Source organism: Mesoplodon bidens, assembly GCF_964165515.1.
Source record: "Mesoplodon bidens genome assembly, chromosome: 3".
Taxonomy (NCBI): Eukaryota; Metazoa; Chordata; class Mammalia; order Artiodactyla; family Ziphiidae; genus Mesoplodon; species Mesoplodon bidens.
This window is the reverse complement of record NC_138178.1, coordinates 11,658,302-11,677,616: the sequence shown is the minus strand read 5'-3', so window position 1 is coordinate 11,677,616 and position 19,315 is coordinate 11,658,302. Positions and strand designations below refer to the sequence as shown.

The 19,315-nt window shown below is 43.2% G+C and overlaps 1 protein-coding gene across 14 annotated transcripts in view; it reads left to right on the top strand.

The window, feature by feature from the left end:
- The window catches only part of KIAA1217, a gene marked incomplete at its 3' end in the record, with an annotated part of 492,015 nt that overhangs the window by 170,133 nt on the left and 302,567 nt on the right, over positions 1 to 19,315 (top strand). For all 14 annotated transcript variants that reach the window (XM_081227596.1, XM_081227592.1, XM_081227590.1 and 11 more), the window contains exon 2: positions 6,127 to 6,410. In XM_081227596.1, the coding sequence (XP_081083722.1) occupies positions 6,297 to 6,410 (114 nt within the window). In that variant the 5' untranslated portion in view covers positions 6,127 to 6,296. The remainder of the gene's footprint in view (positions 1 to 6,126; positions 6,411 to 19,315) is intronic.

Genomic DNA, 19,315 nt, shown 5'->3' with positions numbered 1-19,315 from the left:
GTCCCAGACATTTTGGTCTCTGCTCCGGCCTCCTCTAAAATTGCCCCATCAGTTTCTGTCTCTTATCCTGCTTTACTCTTCAGAGCACTTACCACTGTGTGACATTTATATACACATTATCTGTTCGTTGTCTGTCCCCCTAATTATAATGTGGGTCCTCTTTGAGGGAAGGGAATTAAGTCTGTCTAGATTGCCATTTCACTACACTTCCTAACTCCTTTCAGTGTTTGGAGCAGTCACTCAATAAATATTTGCAAAAAATGAATCAATCAATTAATCAGCAAACGAACCTTTGAGACAAGAATGCTTTCCTGGGTAGGGGAGGGGCTGTTGCTATTTTGTCTAAAATCTCTACCAGAAACCTCTTTTTTTTTTTAAATTTTGTAAGGTTTTTAGAGGAATGTACATAATGATCTGGTTTCAGCTGTAATTTCTGTGCCAATTTGTCTCTGGTGGTGATCTTTATGATATTAACAAGAGAGCTGGCAAACTGAGGAATCCTGTGAGCCCCCAGCAGAATATGTGACACATAGGAGTCAGATAACCTGATTGCCAGTAATGTCTGTGGCTTAGCATAATCAAGGTTAATTTTTTTGAACACAGTGGAATGTGGACATTCTTGGCCGAGTGGATCTGCTGGATGGTTTACCTCCAGACCACCCTGGGGCCTAGGTTCCTTCTGTCTAGTTATGACGCCATTCCCCAGGCTCTGGGAGGCTTCTGCTGGAGCTTTTGCATTTAACCGGCCAAAGGGGAAAGAGAAAGGGCACGGAAGATTATTCAGGAGGTCAGGGGCCAGGACTACAGGTGGCCCACATCACTTCTGCCCACATTGCATTGACCAGGATTAGAACAAGGCCCCAGCTAGATGAAGGGGACTGGAAAATGCACTTTTCTTCTGTGTGCACAGGAGGATGTTATGGTTTGAATACATGGACAGACAAAATGTGGCTGCTGCCATGGTAGATCCAGATAGATGGTACAGCGGGTCAAAGCTGCAACTCCCCGCCATGTGCCGATGCAAGAGAGCATCCCGGCACAGTTGAAGAAGCGACACCTTAGAGACAGCTGACCAGCAGCCCCTGTGAAGCAGTGGGGGACTCCTTCCCTAGGAGGCCAGGGCCTGCCTAATCTGACCCAGGAATACAATGTCAGGCAAGCCATCAGCCCTGTTCCTGGCTCTCAGGTAGCAGGCAGGCGTGGGATGCCTAAATGATGCCAGGTCCAGATCCCGTTCTGCAGGTCAGCCGACCCAGCCCAGGCAACCCGAGAGGGGGGCCAAGAAGCCAGTCTCGGCAGCTCCCGCGGTCTCCCGCCTGCAGGATGATTTGCTGTGTGGGTGTCTACCTTTGGATGACCCGTCTTCCATAATCCTCCACCTCCCCGGCATACCTGGTACATACCTGCCCCTCCCCATGTCCCCACTTTCTACTTTTCCTTTCCAGAAGTCTCCATCCCAGCCAGGAGGCCCTTTGAAACTCAGAAGAGTCTCCCTCTGGCACTTCTGTCCTCTTGATGCCCACCCACTCCTGCTTGGGAAAGGTTGGAGGGGCCATTCTCCACTGGAAGCTCCTGTCTTGCTCTTGGCCCTGCTGGAAAGGAGCTGCCGGAGGGATGGCTCTGGGCTGGGTAGGGGCGGGGAGGGAAAACTGGAAGCCTTGTCTCCAGGCTCCAGCTTCATTATTTGTTTGACACCGATTCCCAGAATAGCAAACAGCTCGACACACCCAGACTTAAATGTGAGCACCAAAGTGCACTCCAGGCAAGGGTTAGCACTGTGTTTCTGTTACCACGCCTTGGACAGCATGTCCACGTGGATGGTGAGGAATTGATGGGCCTTGAGATCTCTGACTCCGCGCTGTGGAATCGTGACTCCACATCCTCTGCTGCTCCCCTTTGTTTCCTCCTCGGCTAAAAGATCCCATTCTCCCCAGATGACCGGAACGGGAGAGCAGTCTCCTCTCCCTCGGGCATGGGAGTCGGTAGCTTCCAAGAACTGAGTCTCATGGTGGGAAAGGCTCCAGTGACCGGGAGGCTTCGTGTGCGAACAGCGTTGGGTTGTAATGGGTGCCGTGAAAGTGGAGCAGGGGCCTGGTGGGGACCCGTGAGCAGATGGGGCCCAGAGCTGAGTGAGGGGCAGGCAGGTGAGGCCGGGGAGGGAGTGGGCGCCCAGGGCACTTAGGTGTCTGCCAGGGGCAGTGCACTGGTGCCGTTCACTGCTGTCCTCCACCTCGCCTTAAACCTCCGTAAGCACCTGGAGACATTTTAGAAGAATCCACAAGACAGAAAAAATGGAGAAGTAACCTAAGATTGATGTGACCTTCTTAGTGGACAGTGTTAGGAAGGGTGGGGCTTGGAGGGTCGCAGAGTTGGGGGCTGCTCAAAAGTGGATGTTGACTAGAAGGTGCAAAACTCTTTTCAGTCTCCAAGGGATTGCTGTTCTGGCTGTTTTGACCCCTTCTGAGGATCCTGAGATGAAACAGAATAGTTCTTGTGAGCCTGTGTGGCAAAGCAAGGCCGAATGGAACTTTCTGTCCTTGTTGGTAGTTGAAGAACAGGAGTGTTTATCCTTATGGGTGGATGTGGATATTTGTGTGTTATGTCCAGGTGAAGAAATCACCTTCCCAGCGATTCCATCCTGCTAATTAATCTAGCTGTCCTGGATGACTTTTAAAATATATTATTTTCATGATGTCAGAAGTCATCAAGGGCATTTCCTGGAGGTCCAGTGGTTAGGACTCCGTGCTTCCAATGCAGGGGGCACAGGTTCAGTCCCTGGTTGGGGAACTAAGATCCCACAAGCTGTGCGGTACGGTCAAAAAAAAAAGAAAAGAAAAAAAAAGTAATCGTAAAAATCCATTTGGAAGTCAGCTGTTATATCACATATATAACAATTTTGGCTAATACAAAACTCACATGCACACACTCACTCAAAAAGATAAGGCTGAACCTCTTCAGATTGCCCACATATTTACCAACCTGAGATACGGCCTTTTCTGCACCTGGCTTTATCCCGTAGATCCTGTTACCTCTGTGTCGTTAGAGAAGAAACCACAAATAAGGTAGCCGTCACGTGAGCCCATATAATGAGAAGGTAAACTAAGTGAATGGAATTATAGTTCATCTCCCAATATCATTTTTTTTTTTCCAACCCAAAGGTCTTTATTGGATGCTTACTAATGATTAGCATGGGCTGGGTGCTAAGGGAAATTCCAAAGAAACACATGCATGAAAGCTCATAATAAACAGTGAAGTTCTCTTCTCACAATTTTCTTATTGATCCTGCAGTATCAATAGCACAGGTAATGTTATTGAACTCTCCATTTTGCAGGTAGGAAATCAAGACAGACAGACACCAGACGGCTTGGCTAAAACCACATGTAGAGTAGGCAGTGGAGCAGGGCCTAGTACTCAGGGCTTCTATGCAATTCCTACCGCCATCCCCTTCCCTGTTGAAAAAATACTTCACTCAATAATTGCATAACTTGAGGTGCTCCCATGTTCAAGGTGATTTTCAGTGGAAGACTCTTCTTCTCATCATTTGAAGAAAAAGGGAACAATTTCCACCCATTCTTCCAGATTTCAATTCCATTATTTCAGGAGTGATTTGAGCCTCCCTGGTTTCATACTGAGTCCCAGAGCCTTTTTATGTATCTGTTTTTTTCAATGTCTTTTAATCCAATAGTTCTATCTTCTCCCCCTTCTAAACGTACAGCTGAAACTAATGAAAAGGAGAATGAACTAATTGGGCTATTTTTTTCCTTCCCTTTCCTCATCAGTGTCTGATGGAGATGCTGTAATTAGCCAGGTAATGAGAAGTGAAGGGTGAACGAGAAGGATTATTCCCAGAACACACATCTAAGGGTGAAAAACTGGAGCAGGACAAAGAGCCAAAGATGACAGTATTTTCTGTGCCTAACCAAGGGTGTTGTACCTACAGTTCTAGACGCAAGCATTTCTAGGTAAAGAAGAGGGAAACTGTATTGGTGTCATTGCCTCTGGAGGAGCTAGTTTATGTGTAAACTCTGGACACGTGTTGGTTTATATCACTGGTGTCAAGATTTAGTTCTCTGAGACTCTATCCTAGAACTCTTAAATATTGGGTGCATTTTCTGTACTTAATTTTTAAAGATAAATAATTAACAATACACTCTTGAAAACTTATTTTTTAAAAATAATTTAGAGTATATTTATAATTAAAAAATTTTTTAAATTTAAAAAAATGGGACTTCCCTGGCAGTCCAGTGGTTAAGACTCCATGCTTCAAAGGCAAGGGGCGCGGGTTCAGTCCCTGGTCGGGGACCTAGGATCCCACATGCTGCGTGGCGCAGCACAGCCAAAAAATAATTTAAAAATTAACAAATAGAGAGTATTTAAAAGATTTAAATTTGCATACCTAATACCAGTTCAACCATGCTTATTTTAATAATGAAGACAGTGAGGCTGAGAGAGGTCCCATCGTTTGTCCTCAGTCTAGGATTAAAGGCAGGACTCCTGAGACCCAGCCCTGTGCTTTTCCAGGGAATTCAGTGGACAAGGATACCTTACTCTGCCTGCGTCTGTGTTACTGTATATGAACTGCTCTCCATGAAGAGAACTTGCAAGCTTCTGAAGTACTTCAGAATGCTTATTACTTCTCTTCCTATTCTGTTTTTTGTTCTGTTTTGTTTTGGTTTTTTTTTTTTTTTAAGAAGTAACTCCTGGGACTTCCCTGGTGGCACAGTGGTTAAGAATCCGCCTGCCATTGTAGGGAACATGGTTTGAGCCCTGGACCAGGAAGATCCTTCATGCCGCGGAGCAACTAGGCCCGTGCACCACAACTACTGAGCCTGCGCTCTAGAGCCTGTGAGCCACAACTACTGAGCCCGCGTGCCACAACTACTGAAGCCCGTGTGCCTAGAGCCCGTGCTCCACAACAAGAGAAGCCACCGCAATGAGAAGCCTGCGCACTGCAACGAAGAGTAGCCCCCAGTCGCCGCAACTACAGAAAGCCCACAGGCAGCAACAAAGACCCAACACAGCCAAAAATAAATAAATAAATAAATTCATTTAAAAAAATAAAAGGGAGTAACTCCTCTTTCTCAGTTAACTGGAATATTCAAACCTGACACTCCATTTGCCATCCACTGAGAATGAGTGGAGATTCCCTATGCATGGTCCTTGCCAGCCTCAGTTGCTCAGTTCTAAGTAGGAATCACTTGTTTCTACCTGGCCAGCTCAGAGGCCAGGTGTCTGGGTCAAGACCTTCAAAATGCACCATCTTTCTTCCCTTTTCATTGAGTATTTCAGATAAAGTCTGTTTCAAGTAAAACGTGTCTAAGCCTTTACATCTCCTTGATTATTACCTGTAATAATATTCTTCTGCTTGCTTGGTTTGTGATAACAGGGAGAAATTGACTTTTCAAGTGGTTCACATGTCCATGATGATAACGGCTATTTTTGGTCTTGGAGATAAAACAAATGTTTCAGAAACCACCTTCAGATTATAAAAATATAAAAAATCCTGTTACCAGGATGAAACTGTGTTTAAAAATAAAGAAATAGGGCTTCCCTGGTGACGCAGTGGTTGAGAGTCCGCCTGCTGATGCAGGGGACACGGGTTCGTGCCCCGGTCCGGGAAGATCCCATATGCCGCAGAGCGGCTGGGCCCGTGAGCCATGGCCGCTGAGCCTGTGGGTCCGGAGCCTGTGCTCTGCAACGGGAGAGGCCACAACAGTGAGAGGCCTGCGTACCGCAAAAAAAAAAAAAGAAAAAAGAAATAATCAAAATCACGGAAGTTAACTTTTCTGTAATTACAGATGAAGGTGAAGGGTAACCCAAATTGCCTGCAAACTAGTCCGACCAGGGGTTCTCATTTTGAATAACCTCAGGGAAGGAGTCAGCAATTGTAGAGTTTTTGCTGCAGCATCTTGATTTCTAAGGTGCAGTTTTGCATGTTTCTTTCGCTTGTTGACTTGCTCCCCTTCTTGCCACACACACACACACACACACACACACACTCACACGCACAAATGTGCTCAGTTGCATTCATGTTTTAACAGCTGCCACAAATGCTCTTGGGGCTCTGTAAATGAGATTTCTAGTGTGAAATCATTAATTGTGAGCTGTATCTTTTTTGTTTTTCAGAACAAGGAAAGAGCAATCTGCAGGTAGCATCCTTAGAAGATGCAGAATGTCGCAGAACCAAGGAACGCCTTTCTAATGGAAACAGTCGTGTTTCAGCTTCCAAATCTTCCCGAAACATCCCAAGGAGACACACTCTAGGTGGACCTCGAAGTTCCAAAGAAATACTGGGAATGCAGACATCAGAGATGGATCGTAAGAGAGAAGCTTTCCTAGAACATCTAAAGCAGAAATACCCCCATCATGCCACAGCCATCATGGGCCACCAGGAGAGGCTGAGAGACCAGGTACAAATACGCTGTCGTTTCACTCTGCAGAGCTCATTCTTTTCCTTTTTTCTTTCCTTTTCTTCCACTTTTATTGAGACATAATTGGTCTGCGGCACTGTACATTTAAAGTATACAGCATAATGATTTGACTTACATTCATCACGAAATGATGATCACAGAAAATTTAGTGAACATCTGTCTTCTCATTTAGATACAAAATGAAAGAAACAGAAAAACAGTTTTTTTCCTTGTGATGAAAACTCTTAGGGTTTACTCTCTAAACAGCTTTCATATATAACCTACAACAGTGTTATTACATTTATCATGTTTACTTTACACCCCGAGTACTTATTTATTTTATGACTGGAAGTGTGTACCTTTTGACCACCTTCATCCGATTCCCCCTCCCCGTGCAAAGCTCATTCTTTAATGAACATGAGGGAAAGTAAAGACCTTCAGTTTAAAGGGGAAACAAATAGTTGAGTGGATTGTGCCCACTGTTGCGTTGTCCCAGATCTCTTTGGGGGTTATGGGAAGGAGGCAGATTGGTTTGACCTGACGGCTCAGCCCTCTTTAGCAGCAACAGTAAGAGAACCGGAGGTGAGAGAAGAGAGACCCGGAGAATATGCAGTTCCCCTAAAAGAGCGTCCCAGCTTCAACCACAAATACATGTAAAGTGCAGGCAATGCACGGGTATCACTTGACTGAGTAAAGCACGGGACCAACTAATGTGTACCCCGATAGCACTGAGTGCTGGGCACAGTGAATGAATGAATACATGCGTACATACGTACATAGATTTTTCAGGCTAAAACAGAGCATGCAAAGGGGTAGACTTGTGATAAACCCCTTTTCCTTAAAAAGCTGACATGAGGGTTTTGTTTTCTGCTCTTTTTTCTAATCGGAGATGTTTTCCTTTTGCACGCTTGGCTTTTTGCTGTCATCAGCTACCTGTTTTCTCAGGTCCTCTTGACAGCCATACAGATATCACCCGACTGTGGCTCGGGATGTTTTTGTTTCTTGGCTGTGTATAGTTACTTTTTAGCAGACAGCGTGGGTTTGGGGTTACAGGAGATGGGGGGGGCCACCCTCCTCTGTACCCCTCACAGATAGGCGTCTCCATCTGTGGATGGAGACCGTGGTAACAGAAGCAGAGCACACTTAGCCACAGGGCTGGTCGGGACAAGGACAGGCTGTTACTGATTTCGACACTAATCGAAACTAGTAGAGAGACAGGTAGAGAGACAAGCCCTGTGTTTTAAGTCTGCTCTCTTGCCAGTTAGTTACAAAAGCGATGTCTAACTCGGCTTTTGATCGTCCGTGGAAATGGAGATTGGCACCAGCCTGAGTAATTTAAGTCTATACTTTATCCTCAATCTCCTGTGCCCCTTTAAATGGAAGCTTCTCTTCTATGAAATCTTCATCAGAGTGCCTAAAAATGTGAAATATGCCTCATGAACTGTATGTTGAAAAGTTCACATTCCCAAGAGACAGGGGGCCCAGAAGAAGAGAAACAAAAGAAGAATCCGGGTTGATGTAGAGATGAGCAGATTAATTCTTCAGTAAATAAGAAAAGGATGGCCATCTTCATTTCAAGCATATATAGAAAATACCCCTATTTTCTTTTATTTCTATGTACTTATTTTTTAAATTTATCTCCCCATCCCAGTTTTATTGAGATATAGTTGACACATAACAAAAATACCTCTATTTTCTATTGATAGTTGGACACTGTCCATTTAATTAATGGAGTTTGTGCCTCTCTCTGTGTCATAACATGTGAGGCATCATACTTTATCCAGTGCTCTTCGGATTGAGGAAACTCAGGACAGTTACGGTTATACAATTTGCTAAAGAAAAGTTGGAATTTGAATCCAGTTATGTCTAAATCCTTGTTTATTCCACTGTTCTATTAGTTGAAAATCATTGCGTACAGAGCAGATAGTATGGTCTATGTATGAGGTGTAAGGGACCTGTGTGTGTGTGTGTGTGTGTGTGTGTGTGTGTGTGTGAGAGAGAGAGAGAGAGAGAGAGAGAGAGAGAGAGACAGAGAAAGAGACTATAGGGGACAGCGATCTGGGTGAAGGAGGCTAGAGAGTTGATTTGTGTTGAGTGAGCAAGGCAAATGTATATTTTTGAAGTTAAAATGTATTATTTTGCAGAGAAATTAGTCTGTCAAAAATGGTAAATTTTCCATTTAAAATTTTTTTCAATTGCTGTAACTGTTATTATTTGTGATGTCATAATTGTCGCTACTACCATGATGATGATGGCTTTGGATAAAGTTATTATGTGGGGAACCTAAAAATAACCAGAAGGTTGTAAAGGGCGATGGTGTCAAAAGACAGAGAGTAATGAATGTGGCTGAGTGGCCTCAAGCTCCAATCTCCTGTCACTTGCATCTCTGCCATGATGTAGTCTGGCCACGGCTGGTCATTTGCCCCTTCGTTGGGTAATTTGAGATGAATTCTTATGTATTCCAAGCTGACTATCCAAAAGGGGAAAGGTTGTGATGCGTGGATCTGTGTGTACGTTTTTCCTTCTGCTGCTGTGTTGCAAAGGAACCTTAATCAGCACTGTAAACATTAGGGATAAGCTTAGGTGACGACTTAGGAAATTCCTATAGACAGCACTTCACCTTCTGTCTTTTTCATTCTTCTTCTCCTACCGCCCATTTCCTCTTTCCTGTCCTCTTCTCCACAGCACGCTTTGTTCCTCCCTGACCTTCTGACAATGGATTATTCCAGGCTTCCTTTACAGAAAGATCCCGTGACCGGCCATAAGGAGGAATGCAAATATCACAAGTCTGATGCACTTTCCAGATATGGAGTTTCTAAACACCACATACTCTTCTGGTGGCTGTTTTCTTGGTTGCTTCCCAGAAAAGTGGCCTTAGTGAGGAGTGCCAGTGAGAGAAGTGAAGGATAACGTGACGAAAATGCTGTATCCAGTACTATACATGAAATATCTTGGTGCTAAGGAAATTCAGGTTCTAATGCCTTGGTATCAAACATCAGGAGAATCAGAGCACGCCTTATGCTTTGAAATATGAATTCAAACACTTGGAAGATTCCTGGTTGAAAACTTAACTGGAGACTTTGAAAATAAGTCAGTCAAGAATTTTCTTCAGTCTAAATTATTGAAAAGCACAAAGGTTTCCTTTACTCTCTTCTACTATCTTTAAAAAAATGCAGATGACAGTATTGCGTGATAGAGCTTATCTGCATAATAGTACACGGAATCTTTATTGACTCCCCAGCATACTCCTGTGAGGCAGTCAGGCTGTGAAGCTGCATCATCTGGCAGCAAAAAGGCTTGGCTCTGGGGTCAGGCAGGACTGGGTTGGAATCCAGTCTCCACCATATGCTCGTTGTATGATTTGGAGCTAATGACTTAATCTTTCTGTTTCAGTTACCTCATTTGTCAAGGGAAGATAATACCTATATCACAGAGTACTGAGAAAGAAAATGATGGATTCTCTTTCTGTTTCAGTGGCAGCTCTTAGCATTACAGTATTCTGATTTGTGATGTCCAAAAGAAGAGCCTCGGAGGCTCTTATTTTCAAATTAGTGTTTAAAGTCATTTCACTTCTTTATCAACACATATTTGAGTACCTGAAGGAGTTAATTTTTCCCCTTGTCAGAGCACAGTTTTGTTATATTTCTGAAATTCGCTTGTATTTTTCCTTCATTAAAAGCTTCCAATTTGGATTTCTTTCACTTATTCATCCCGTATATATTTATTTGGTACCTACCATGGAAAAGGCATTGTGAGAAATACAGACAAAGAGGCATGGCCCCTGCCTTCAAGTCAGTAAAAGATATAAGGCATTCGCATACAGAGACTAATCTTTCCAGATCCAGCCTAAATGTCACACCTGCTGAGCTGGTCATAGCATCTTGCAGTACCTGTATTGTAGCATCTCATCATGCCTTTATTGTGCTTTTACTTATGTTTCTTCTCCCATCTAAAATATGCTTTTGGAGCAAGAACTTTGTCTGAATCACCTTTGTAAAGCCAGCATTTATGGGAGCACACAACTGAAATTAGGCGTGATTAATTTTTGTTGAATGAATAAATGAATGAGTGAATATTTCCAATACGATTAGAATGTGATGGTACCATTTGTTTGGCACAAATAGTAGTGGGGAATCCAGGGGTAAAGAGATTGATGACAGTTTGGTCAGTCAGAAGGGACTGAGGCTAAGAAGCTAAGGAAGGCTAAACGATTTCCCTCAAGTCAAGAAGCCAGCAGGTCAGCCAGGGTCTAAATTTCCCAAGTCTGTGGTCTCTCCACTTGTTATTGACCTTGGCGTTTGCTTCCTCTGCCTTTCATTTTTCTAAAGTTTTGATAACAAATTATGTAGCTCACAGTGGGTCAGGCAATAGAGACATTCATTACATTGCCATTTCTTTAAAAAGAGAAATCTTACTCAATTCCCGAGCATATGAGATAACCATAGAAAATAGATTCCAGTATATATTTTACCTTGACAGGAAGTTACGTTTTTGAAATAGCTCTGAGTTCAGAAAGGTTTGTAGTTCAGCCATCTCTCTCGGTCATCATCACTGTGTGACTCTACAGTTTGGAAATGCTCTTCTTTCATGTCTTTTCTAGTGAAGAAACAGATGTCCAACTGGCCTCTCTCCTACAGAGGCCAGCTGTCCACTCCTAGTCTCAGAAACACTTCCGAAGATAAATTTTCAGTCCTTATTCCTAGTTACACACAGAATTTCTATTTAACTAACTAGGTATATAGTATTCTACAGAATATTAGTTTATGTGTATTCTTCTATCTAATGTGGTCAAATCTTTGGAGGAAAGAGGAACACAGTCAGCCCTCTGTATCTGCGGGTTTCACATCCTTGGATTCAACCAACCGCAGATAGAAAATATTGGGAAAGAAAAATTCCAGAAAGTTCCAAAAAGCAAAACTTGAATTTGCTGAGCTCTGGCAACTACTTCTATAGCCTTTGCGTTATGTTTACAACTATTTATATAACATTCTATTGTATTAGGTATTATGTGACCTAGATGATTTATAGTATATGGGAGGATGTACATAGGTTATATGCTAATACTATGCCATTTTATGTAAGGGACTTGAGCATCTTTGGACTTTGGTATCCGAGGGGGGTCCTGGATCCAATCCCCCATGGCTCCCAGGGACCACTGTACATTTTAACTTAAAAGTCTAATGTGTTCTTCCATTTAGTACAAAGAGTGAGAGAGCTATAAAGGTTATTTTCCTTTAACGTGAACATTGTGGAGGGTTAAAATAAGGAGATAAGCACATGAACAATGACAGTATCTGAAATGGGGTTCATAAGTCCAGGAGGCGTTTTGTCTGACCTGTTGCTGTCTCTGAGTGCCCCTCAGGTCTCCCTAGTGTCTCTCTTGTGTGTCCTTGTGGAAATGACACTAGAGCTGTTTTCTCCGTGCCTGGTGAGTGGGGCACCACTTCCACTGTCTACTGTATGTAGTCCAGCATATCTGGAGCCTGCATGTAATTACGCTGCCAGCTGTGGAAGTGAAGATAAGGAAGATATCTATCAGTCTGTTTACTCAGAACCATCTCAAGTTCTAGTTCAGGCTAGTCTTTTTTTTTTTTTTCTGTACGTGGGCCTCTCACTGCTGTGGCCTCTCCTGCTGAGGAGCACAGGCTCCGGATGCGCAGGCTCAGCGGCCATGGCTCACGGGCCCAGCCGCTCCGTGGCATGTGGGATCCTCCCAGACCAGGGCACAAACCCGTGTCCCCTGCATCGGCAGACGGACTCTCAACCACTGCGCCACCAGGGAAGCCCCATGCTAGTCTTTTAAACAGCCTCTAAAGAACTTTATCCATTAGTGAAGAGCTGTACTATGGAACTTGGAACAAGAGTTTCAAGTTCAAGCTCAACATTATCCCTTCCTCCACTATGGAAGACATTATGGAGTTTCCTTAAAAAACTGAAAATAGAGCTACCATATGATCCAGCAATCCCACTCCTGGGCATACATAGGAAAAGACAAAAACTCTAATTTGAAAAGATAAATGCACCCCAGTGTTCATAGCAGCACTGTTTACAATAGCTAAGGCATGGAAACAACCAGAGTGCCCATCAACAGTCACTTGGTTTAAGATGTGGTATATATATGCAATGGAATATTACTCAGCCATAAAGAAGAATGAAACAATGCCATTTGCAGCAATATGGATGGACCTAGAGATTATCATACTAAGTGAAGTAAGTCAGAGAGAGAAAGGCAAATATCATGTGAATCACTTATATGTGGAATCTAAAAAATAATACAAATGAATCTATATACAAAACAGCAACAGACTCACAGACATAGAAAACAAACTTTTGTTTACCAAAGGAGAAAGGGAGGAGAGGAGGGATAAGTTAGGAGTATGGGATTAACAGATACAAGCTACTGTATGTAAAATAGATAAGCAACAAGGATTTACTGTATAGCACAGGGAACTATATTCAATATCTTGTAATAACCTATAATGGAAAATAATCTGAAAAAACATATATATAACTGAATCACTTTGCTGTACACCAGATACTAACACAATATTGTAAATCAACTCTACATCAATTAAAAAATAAACATCCATTCCTTTGACTGACATCTCCTTTTCAGATGGTATATAACTGATTTTGTCAAGAATCATGAAAATCACACAGTTAAAGACAGAAGACAAGAGAAGTCTTAACTGCCTTTGAATCAGAAGAGCAGGTATTAAGAAGTGAGCACTGTTGGGGCTTCCCTGGTGACACAGTGGTTGAGAGTCCGCCTGCCGACGCAGGGGACAGGGGTTCGTGCCCCGGTCTGGGAAGATCCCGCATGCCGCGGAGCGGCTGGGCCCGTGAGCCATGGCCGCTGAGCCTGTGTGTCCAGAGCCTATGCTCCGCAACGGGGGGCCACAGCAGTGAGAGGCCTGCGTACCACAAAAAAAAAAAAAAAGAAGTGAACACTGTTTCCAGGTGGTAGAATGAAGGCATTCTGACTCCTGTTCCTTAGTAACTCACTGAGAACAATTAAGGGTATCAACAATGGAAAGAAAGAGGGGGAAAAAACCCAAAAAAACCTCCGTCTTGCAAAAAACAAGGAGATTATAAGGACCTATGGAATGTTTCTGTGAAGTATACACAGAATGTAGAAAGTGAAATAGTTTTTAAAAAGGAAAGTGTGCTACCAACAATTTATATGATCTTGACCTTACCTTCAGTAGAGGAAGCTTTCTGGATGAAAAGCCAAGTTCATAGATGAGAGGAGGCAGTGTTACCAGATCAAAATACTGCCAGTCGCAGGGAGCCTGTGATTTCAAGGGCTGTGCTGTGTGCCTCCCAGTCGAAGAATGAGGGTAACACGATTTTAGGGCAAAGCAAGTAACATATTATTGTGGGGAAGGCATTTGATGTCACAGATCACAGACAAGGGTGCAGGTTACCTCTGCTGACTTCTCCCCCTTGCATGCTAGCTTTCAGTAGCTGGCTGGCCCCATTCAAATGGGAGTTATAAAGAGAAAGGAGCCAAGAGGAGAGGTATACCTTACAACTGACGTGTTAATCAGGATGGTCTTGATTATGCTGCGTAACAAGTAAACCCTGTAGGTTTTTTGTGATATGACACAAGGACGTTTTATTCCTCATGCACACAAAGTCAGTTATTTGCACACCTCTCCAGAGAAGCTGTCCTTGCAATGACTTTGTGATTCAGGCTATATCCATGGTGTGGTGATGCCATCTTAACACATGGATTCCAAGTCACCATGACAGGGAAAGAGAGAGCCAGTGGTCCTGCACAGCCTCTTACAGATGTTGGCCCGGAAGTGGCATCTGTCACTTCCCTTCACCACAGCATCTTGGTTCTATAGCACCTACAGGGATATTTGGTTTATGCAGATTTTGGCTGTGGAATTTAGTTTAAGAAAGAAATCCTCCCCCACCCCCATTTCCTTACATTACCTTTCCCAGATGTAATGAATGGTTTTATCTGCTTTGTTGTACATAACACTTTATGCCTATCTGTACACTAGCATCAATCACATTTATATGTAATATAAATATATTAACATATATTTACATCTGCATGTAATGGCACCTTTTTTCATTGAAGTATAGTTGATGTACCATATATATATATTTTTGTTTGTTTTTTATAGATTTATTTTATTTATTTATTTTTGGCTGCATTGGGTCTTCGTTGCTGCGCACATGCTTTCTCTAGTTGCAGCGAGCCAGGGCTAACTCTTCGTTGCAGTGCATGGGCTTCTCATTGTGGTGGCATCTCTTGTTGCGGAGCACAGGCTCTAGGTGCACGGGCTTCAGTAGTTGTGGCTTGTGGGCTCTAGAGTGCAGGCTCAGTAGTTGTGGCTCACGGGCCCAGTTGCTCCACAGCATGTGGGATCTTCCCACACCAGGGATTGAACCTGTGTCCCCTGCATTGGCAGGCGGATTCTTAACCACTGCGCCACCAGGGAAGTCCCCTATATATATTTTTTGGCCGCACTGCATGGCTTTCGGAATCTTGGTTCCCTGACCAGGGATCCAACCCTTACCCCCTGCAGTGGAAGCATGGAGTCCTAACCACTGGACTGCCAGGAAAGTCCCGATGTACAGTATTATATGTTACAGGTGTACAAGATAGTGAGTCACAATTTTTAAAGGTTATACTCCATTTATAGTTATTATAAAATATTGGCTGTATTCCCTGTGTTGTACAGTATATCCTTGTAGCTTTTTTTATCCATAATGGTTTGTCTCTCTTAATCCCTATATAATGACATCTTTAGACTTGTTTTTGATGAATTTAATTGTGTCATAGCAGAACTTCCATCACACTGGATCACGCCTCATGCCATGGATTTCAGGCTCTCAGTTTATACCTTGGGGATAGATGTAGTCCCTCCGTCATGTATGAAAAGCTCCAAATAAATCAAATTTTTGTCTATCCCATATGTCTTAACCCTGATCAACCCAGATATGTGAAGTGTTCAAAATTCACAAATATGCATTGATATTCATGGATCAATGTATCAGCAAAGCCTGGAAGGGAAGGCTAATGGGAACTAAAGATACACTAAGACCATAGACGGAGTGGAGGGCTTGGGATCTGGTAAAAGACTAACATTGTAGGGGGATAGGTTTTATACAATTATACATGTTTTGTAAATAAATAGATAAACAAATGAAAAGCTTGTAAGTTATAGTAAAGGAGATAGACCCCCAGCTAAGAATTTCCTCTTTCGAGCTATTACTTTATTCTAATCCAAAGTGGAAGATGACGGTAGAATAGCCATGTTTAGCATCAGAAACATATTTAGCTGTTTAAACTAATGACCGAATTGGGGTTTACAGACCAATTTCTTGCCTAAATCTTAAGGGAAAGGGAAACAACTTCTTAGCAGTTAAGAAATCTAATACAGTGTATGCAGAGCAAATAATAATACCAAGTCAAAACAGGAAGAGGGAAGAAATACCCTTACACAGACTGCCGTGCACGTAGAGAATCTTAGTTATGTTCAGCTTTTCTTTAGCACTATTTTCTCAGCTGTTATTTATCGTGGTGGAAAAGTGGAGAAGACCTACAAGGACTACATATTATTGGCAGCCACCAAAATTGTGACACTGTTGCTCTTTACACATATAAGTATAGTCCATCCTCCCCCAAACCCAATGGGGTAGGCACTATTTATTATGAACTTTACTTAACAGAATGGCACAGAGCAGTTAGATCTTGCCCAAAGTGGCACAGCAGGTAGGCAGCAGCACCAGGACTTAATCTTATTACCTGGGTTTGGGAGCCTTGCTCTTACCCTCCAGATTATCCCATCTTTCTGATCGGTGACAGAATCTAAAGATACTCCAAAACATTGAAGAAACAAGGAAGGACTGGAATGGGGGAGCAGTTTGCCCAGCATCAATATGTAAGAAATTTAGTGGTGATTCCAGAATGGCTGAAGTACCAGCCTCTTGGGGAAGAAAAGGAATTTGGCACAAGAGAAGCCATGGCATCAATCGTGGTGTGTATCTGAGAAAGGTGAAAACTGAGAAAATGTTTCTATTGCCAGAGCAGTGCCTTCAGATGAAAGGAGCACATGTCATAATGGGATTACACAGTGTATTTGGAGAATGTATATTAGTGTATGTGTGAGTATGTATTTAATGAACTACCAGAGGCTCGTGAATAAAGAATATGATAGGACTGAAAGAATCAGTATAAAAAAAAGTCTTGTTCTCAGAAATTTCAAATACTATTAGATATGTTAAAGGGAAACAATAGTCATCTAAAGTTGGATGTGATGGAAAACAACAGTAAAAAAACAAGCAGAAGGAGCATTATGATACTTAACAGATGATGCTACTCAAGGAATCAGATGAAGGAGCTGGCCTGGAAATATTTCCCAGAAGACTGATATTTTGCACTGTGGCTTAGAGGGTGGGGGAGGTGTATTTCAGCAGATTTGGAATATTACGTAGTACGAGGTGTGGTGGGGACCCAGTGAAAAAAGACTAAATTCAAGGGGGTGTCGTTTTTACTTGTGAACTTGACATCGAGTTTATATTAATCATACAGGATACAGAAAAAGAGAGAAAGAATACTGAATAGGGATCATTCATAACGCATGGCTTTTGATCCATGTTTAATTGGGTGCCACCAACCCCCGCGTTAGCTTTCATTTTAATTAGTGTTGAGGAAGAGCAGGAGAACACATTTTGAGAGCAGTGCTATATTAAGAAGGGCTCTGCAAAAAAAAAAAAAGAATCAAAATAAGATTCTACCGGAAAATCTGCTGAAGGGTGCCTGGGAGTAGGTGGGAAAGTTGGGGGAAGTCAAAAACCAAAGTAGAGCCGTGCAGTGGCAGGAGACACCTGGAAAGTGACAATCAGTAAAACCTAGAGAAAATTGCCACCAAATTAGATGGAAATTTTGGTATTGAGGAATCCAGAAAAGACCGGTGGGATGCAGTCCACACATTGATGCAGAAGTTATATTGCAAACATCTGAATTGTCCTAACTCTCCTCACTCATCAAGCTCACTTCTTCGCCATTATTCATCCTTCCCCCTGCAGTGTTTTCTTGGATTAATTCAGTCAGATGGTTACTTATCATGGTCCTACACTATGAGCTTGGCATTGGGCAGTATACAGAAAATACAAAACACAATACCTGCCCTGCCAAGTGTACATCGCTTTAGTGGAAAGAGTACCAACTTTTGGATCCAATATGAGTGAGTTGATATATGCTAAGACACTCAGCCGTGTGATTGCAGGCCAGTCAGACCATTTCCCTGAGACTTTTTCTTAACCATAGAAATGAGACAGATAATCATGTTGGGGTGCTGATTACATGAGATAATATATCTCTGCTGTAGCAGGTGTTGAATGCATGTCAAAACTCTTCTCATCAAGGAGAGCACTCTCCTGGGGAAGTCAAGGCCAGTGCCATTAGGGCAGCACGAAACAGTGTACGTTCTCAACGGCAATGATCGAGACCAGCATTTTGTAAAAGTATGTTCTACAGAATCCTAGATCCCTGGGCTGTTAATAGCTGTTTGGGGAATGGGGAGAAAGTTTCTAATTTGGGGACATTCTTGGTTAACCAAAGTTAAATGAATTTCTACATTGCCGGGCTGGTCAGATCTTTTAATATGCCAGAAGGCATTGTGAATCCCAGGTTGGAGATTTGGGAGCAGGTTGGTGAGGAATGAAATAGGCCGTGTTTCCCAAACCTATTTGCTGAAGAATTATTGTTGGGGACTCTTGTTTTATGGAACACGTTAGAAAGTGGTGGAATGTTATGAGAAAGCTTGTATTCAGAGCAGTGGGAGATTTCAGAGAGGGAAGATTTCATACAGGAGATCAGAAGTTGAATGGAGTCTCCTGGTGACAGGAGACTGTCCTAATTATCTATTTCCTCAATGCCCAGTATATAGTAGGTATTCAGCAAATATCTGTGGCAAGGTTATTGACAGATTATGGTCTGAATGATATGATGAAGGTGTGGAGACATTCTGATGGAGGGGAGTGGCCAGGAGAGGCAGTGATGTGACAAGAATGGAGGTGGCTCCCTGGTGAGTCAATGAGTAGGCCAGTCTAAGTGAGGTGGGAGTGCCATTTGGACAAGGTGGGGGAGGTTAGTGGAGTTAAGTAAAGGGAAGTCAGATTGTACTGGACCTTGAATATCTGGCAGAAAGCTCTGAATGGCAGACACAGGGTACCGCTGTAGCCTTGAACCCGAAACTGGAATAAAAGCCAAGTTTGAAGGTTAGCTTTCCAGTGCTACGCAGGAGGGACCATGTGAAAAGCCTGGGTGCTGGCTGGAAGCGGATGGAGTGTCCAGGTGGCTGTGATAACGTCCAAGGTAGTGGCAGTAGGCATGGTGCTCAGCCGGAAGGGAAGGATGATGAAACATCAGATACACGAATGAAAAAATGAGAATGGGGACTTCCCTGGTGGCGCGGTGGTTAAGAATCTGCCTGCCAATGCAGGGGACATGGGTTTGAGCCCTGGTCTGGGAGGATCCCACATGCCACGGAGCAACTGAGCCCGTGCACCACAACTACTGAGCCTGTACTCTAGAGCCACAACTTCTGAGCCCGTGTGCTGCAGTTACTGAAGCCCGCGTGCCTAGAGCCCGTGCTCTGCAATGAGAGAAGCCACTGCAATGAGAAGCCCATGGACCACAACGAAGTGTAACCCCGCTCGCCGCAACTAGAGAAAGCCTGTGTGCAGCGACAAAGACCCAACGCAGCCAAAAAATAAATAAATAAATAAATAAAATTTTTGAAAAGAAAAAATGAGAATGACTTGGTGACTCATTAGCGAAGGATGAAGGTACGAAGAACTTCAGCGGTGTAGCAGAAAGGCAGAAACACCCAGGGAGGCCTCCCAAAACCTGGTTTCTGGTTCCCACTCTTCTCCCA